Consider the following 5,515-nt stretch of genomic DNA (forward strand, 5'->3'; position numbering starts at 1 on the left):
CTGAGCCTCTGGCCTGTACCCCAGTTCTGTATGTACAAATAAATTAAAAAAAAAAAAAAAAGAAGAAGAAATATAGTAGTCAAAATACCCAGGATGACTGTGAAACCCCAAAATCATACTCGGGATCCCAACTGAACATGACAGTTTCCCACACACACATGTGACTGGCCAAGGCTGACCATCCTCCTCAATATGTGGGAGGAGCCCCTCCTTTCCATAAGATTCTGAATCCACAGGAGCCAAAATCCAGGCCTGAGATTGAGACGCTATGAGAAGCCAGCCCTCTCTTTACCTGCACTGGTGGGGGTCCTTGGGGCATGGGCTGGTCCAGGGACGTGAAGGCTGACATAGCAGACATGAGCACGTCATCGCTCACCAAGATGTTCCCTTGCACCAGGGTCTGGATCAGTGGGGACGGCGGCACTGTGATGTACGTGGAGATCTGGATGGGACGGGGGAAGAGAGGACATGTGTGACGCTCTAGAGCAGTGCTACAAAAGATCTGGGTTCTAGAATTTCACAGACCTGGGTTCCATTTCCACCTCTACTGCTCCCTGCTATGTGACTTGGGCAAGTCATTCCACTCTCTGAACCTCTATTTCCTCATCTATCAAAAGAGGAGAATAAGTACATGCCTTGATATAATGACCTAGCAATAATACTTCCAGGTAGCCATCCTAGAGAAACGCACATGTCCACAGGAGTCTACAAGTAAGAATGTACCGCATGACTTTATTTCCAATGGTAAAAAACTGGAAATAACCTTGGGGTCATTGATAGGAGAATGAAGTAAGGGGGGGAAAAACTCAGTCATGGAATAAAATATTACATAGCTGGTAAAAGATGCTGCACAAAATATCAGATTTTATAACAATATAGAGATTATATATTCCTATCTTGAATATTCAAGACAAGATGTGGATATGTAAAAAATATGGGAAAAACTCTTAAAATATAGAGCATGGGCCCTCCCTGCTGGCACAAGGGCGAAAGCACAGCACTGTAAGGCCGTCCACATTACTGCAGCACAAATCCGATCCCCAGCCCGGGGGACCCATGGCTCGGCAGACCTCTCCTGTCTCGCCCATTGCTCTCTTCGGCAGTGTACTTCGTCGATCTGCCTGTTCTGCTCCCCACTCTGTCTCTGGTGAATTCTCTCACCCCCTGCATCTCTGGCCTGTACCCCAGCTCTTGTATGCATGAACAATAAATAAATCTTAAAAAAAAAAAAAGAGCAAATACTGTGTATTTGGTAAAAGGTGAAAAGATTTATACGATTTGAAGAGAAACCAGAGTATTAAATACTGTGTATTTGGAAAGGAGGGAGAACCAGCAAACAGCATCAGCCATGAGATGAGGGCCTGAGGAGGGCAGGGAGGAATTCGTTTGCTCTGCGCATTCTGGCAAGACCTGGGCATGTGTCTAAAGGGGGTGAAAAATCAATGCTCACTTTTTATTTTTAAATATTAAAAATGATTCCAACTGAAAAACAATATCCACCAGTAGCTACCTGGAAGTAGGGAAGAGGCAGAAGGAAAACACGTAGTCCTTACAAAAAATCAAATTAATAATAACAACAGAAACACTGAATGCTCTCGAGGTCACCGTGAGGAGGAAAGGCGACCCCTACAGAAGCGCCAGCTATGCAGTGACCGCTCCTCTCCTATCTGTTGCTTTTCCTCACTGGGCAGCCCTTGGCATCTGGCTCCATCAGCTATCTCTGTAGGTTCTCTGAGGACAGCAGTGGCTGGGCCCTGAACCCAGAAATCCTGTCCAAACAGGATGTTCTCACCTGTAACCCAGCGAGGCCAGAGCAGCCAGGCTAGGAAAATGCCCCCTTCACAGCCATGACAGGCAGTGGAGGAGATTCCGCCACACACATATTTTTATAATACCACGTGAATTAGGCGGAGATGAAAAATGGGAAGCCACATTCCTATCTACCCAAGTCACTGAGGCAGGGCCACTGGCATTTCCCTTTTCCAACCATCTGTCTAATTATTTTCTTGTTCAGCAATGGGGGAACTCTTTTAATTTTGGGGGAAAAAAAAAAGAGGGGAAGAGGGAATATTTCCTGTCAACAAAACTCAAGGAGTGAGAACAAGAGTGTGATCTATGCTAGAAATCTATGCTAGATTTTTGTGGCAACTCAAAGGGTTTCAATCTCCACATCCTACAGGTCTGATGGTGGAAAAGCTTTTATTTTAGTGGCAGGACTTATGTCTACATGATAAAATGAAGATAAAGTTTCAAAGAAATAAAGAGACAAAAGGAAAACAGAAAAATTCAGCTCCTTGAGCTGGCATCCTGAAACATGCCCGGCTTCCTTTATGAGGACTCCTGAACCGCTCAAAGAGCCCCGCTCCAGGTGTCTGCTCCAGTACTGTGTTCAGTGAGGATGCTGGGGGTTTCTGCAGCCTGGCCCTCTCCCCTGACTGCCGGACGTGTCTGCCCAGCTGCATCGCCACCACCTCTATTCTAGTCAAGCGTGTCAAATCCAGCATGGCCTGGCGTCTTCGCCCAAAGCTCCTCAGCCATCTCTAATTAACAAGAACTCCTATCGCGAAGTCACGCTTGACTCGGCTTGATCTCACACCCTGCTCTAGCCATCCGTCCATAGGATGTAGGCTCCGCTTTCCAAAGAGTTCCAAAGCCTCTATCCTTCGCTCCACCTTCACCACCCCTGCTCAGGACACCCCCACCCCCCCCGCCTGGACTTACGTGACAGTCGCCCATGGGTTTCCTGTCCTTGACTCCCATCAAAAGCTATTTTGTCTTGCAACCAGAGGGACACAGCTCTCTTCTGCCCCAAACCTGCCAGTAGCTCCCACCTCACTCACAAAAGCCCGCACGCTCTGCCAGGGGCCCCTGCTCCCTTTGTACCATCTCCCACTCACTCAGCTCCAGCCACGATCACCGTCTTGCTGTTCCTGGAATGAGCCCTGCACACTGCCACCTCAGAGCCTCCACATGTACTGCCCCCTCTGCTTCGAATCCGCTCCCCCAAACTGGTAGCATGATTCATTCCCTCATGTTTTTAGATCTCTGCTCAAATGTCACTTCTTCCCAGAGTCCATCCCTAAGCATCATTTACAAAAAGGCAAAACCTCCCATGCCTGTTATCCTCATCTCTCTCTACTCAAATTCCTGAAAAATGCTTCTGCCTATACATTTGCTCACCCATGTCACCCATGTCCTCAGGTCTGTGATATGGGAGTGCCTGCACAGTACCTGACACGTTGCAGATGTTCAAAAATAAAAATGAAAAACACCTGCTGGGTGGTCAAACAAAGGACGGTGCGAATACCTGGCGGCTGGCAGGAGGCGGGGCCTGCTGAACTGCAGCGGGTGGTGCAGAAGGTGTGTAGATGTTGTTGGGGGCCAGAGAGACTGTGGCCAGGGGCGGGGCACCCCCCTGGCACTGCTCCCGCTTATGGGTCATAAACGCAGGCAGCGAGTTGAACTGCTTCTTACACTTCCCGCAGAGAAAGACATCCTCATCATCTGGGGATGATGCCCGCAGAGTAGTGGAGAGAGGGGAGAAGGAGAAAAAAAATAGCAAGAATAAATGAGAGGGCATTAGGGTGAGCAACAGGGAGAGACCCACATCTGGGCCACCAGAGCAGCAAATCTGAACAGCATCGGTGACGGGATGTGCTTGTGTCAGGAGTCACCCACACGCTTCCCAGGAACTTGCGAAGCTACCGAGGCATTCCATAGGAGGGTCAGGCCCTGTCCACCCAGCTATCAAAACATTAGAAATCAAGAAAAATCAATCCCCAAGCAGGCCACAGGGTTACATTCTGGGTCTCTGTATGCCCTGTCTCCCCTGCCTGGCTGCCTCTCTCAGAAAACTCATTCTGCAAGGCTCAGCTCAGATGTCATCTCCTCCGGGAGGTCCTCCCAGGCCAGTGGCCACAGTTCCTTCCTCTGAGCACACCCCTCATGTCTCCAGACTGAGGGTCGCCTAAAGGAAAGAAACATGTTTTATTTATTACCATAACTCTGGTATCTCCTGGGCACACAGGAGACCCTCAGGGTATGTTTGCTGAATAAGTGAATGTTTAGCGTCAGTTAACAACAGCCATTATTGAGGCACTACCACAGGCCACAGACTGTCCCAAGCACTAGGTGTCTTGTAGCAGAAATGCCTGATTTGATTCAATATTTACTCTTCCTTCTTAAAGAAAACCAAAGATTTTAGTGGGGAACATCGCTGTCTAAGATGAACCATCTTTCAGCCTTCATCTGTGTCGACAGGTCACGTGACTAAATCCTGACCAAAGAGACCAGAGCAGTACACTATGCGACTTCCTCTTAAAACGAAGGGGTATGATTTCTACTTCTTTCTTCCCTTCGTGCTGACTGGAACATGACAGTGGAAGCCTGAGCAGCCAGCCTGGACTGCATGTTGAGGGCAGTAGAGCCACAAGAAATGAGTCTACTTTCTGGATTTTGAATCTCCCCATGCTCATCCCAAATGGCCACCAGGAGCACATGTAACAGATAAGTCAATTTTCCATCTTATAAACCCCAAGAAACTTATGTTTCTTAGTTACAGCATCTAAAACCAAATCCCAAGTATCCTCACAAGACTTCTGCGAGTAGGACTATTATCCCGCCTTTACAGAGGTGGGAAGCAAGACACAGAGACACTTGCCTAAGGTCATAAGGTAGCAACTAGAGGAATAAGGATCCAAACCAGGTGGGTATCTCTCTGCCTCCAGCACGGTTCTCAGGTAGTCAAAATATTTGTGGAATGAGTAAATGAGTACATGGACTCACACAGGGTTCTTAGAGAAGTTCCACATCCTCTTTGCGTCCAAGGGGCCTGACCTAGTGGAGAGATTCACACCCTCTCCAGCCTGTTCTTTCCACAGAAGAGGGGCTGAGCAACTACTGGGTAAAGAGAGCAAGCAGTGTCAAATATCTGCGGTCCTGGCCATTCCCTGGGTTATAATTCCTCCACTCACAAATCATTGAGAGAGTGTCTTCAGAGCTGAGCCAGCAAAAGGCATGAGCCCCAAGATCCAGCTGGACATCTGGGGACCACAATGAGCAGTTCGCTCCCACACCCCCTCACCAGCCCACTGGTTGAAGCCACTCACCTTCCCTCTGGGGAAGCTGAGCAAATACTCACCCAGTGGCTGGATAGCAGGAGGTGCGCTGACGCTCTGGCCTGTTGGATCAGGGACTGCTCCTTGGCCATCCAACAACGACTGGACGGCCAGGACGGTCTGGTTATCCATTCCTGAAAGAGAAGTAGCCTCTTGGAAAGGTGGGCCGGGTGTATCCTGCTCCTACTATACCTTTATAGGCCAGATGCCCCTGTGGCAAAAATGGCCATCTGTACCTGGACACACATCCTCTCCTGCTTCTACTGCCATAGAACACAAGATTTTTGGTCCCAGAATAAAGACTGCCCATTCCAGTTGCTCTTGCGGTTAGGGAAGGCCAGTGGGATGTAAGTAAAGGGCTTCTATGGCACCTTTGGGAAAGCTTTCCCAAAAGCTCC

General features: G+C 48.8%; 1 protein-coding gene across 1 annotated transcript in view; it reads right to left on the bottom strand.

Moving 5' to 3' along the window:
- ZNF341 (zinc finger protein 341) overlaps nt 1-5,275 on the bottom strand; it is a 35,635-nt gene extending 30,360 nt beyond the window's left edge. The window contains exons 1-3 of the mRNA XM_012728098.1: nt 5,141-5,275; nt 3,308-3,504; nt 293-442 (exon numbers count right to left, since the gene is read on the bottom strand). Of these exons, the coding sequence (XP_012583552.1) occupies nt 293-442; nt 3,308-3,504; nt 5,141-5,249 (456 nt within the window). The 5' untranslated portion in view covers nt 5,250-5,275. The remainder of the gene's footprint in view (nt 1-292; nt 443-3,307; nt 3,505-5,140) is intronic.
- Nucleotides 5,276-5,515: the final 240 nt, after the last annotated feature.

Source organism: Condylura cristata, unplaced genomic scaffold, assembly GCF_000260355.1.
Source record: "Condylura cristata isolate star-nosed mole 26May11 unplaced genomic scaffold, ConCri1.0 scaffold00022, whole genome shotgun sequence".
Classification (NCBI taxonomy): Eukaryota; Metazoa; Chordata; class Mammalia; order Eulipotyphla; family Talpidae; genus Condylura; species Condylura cristata.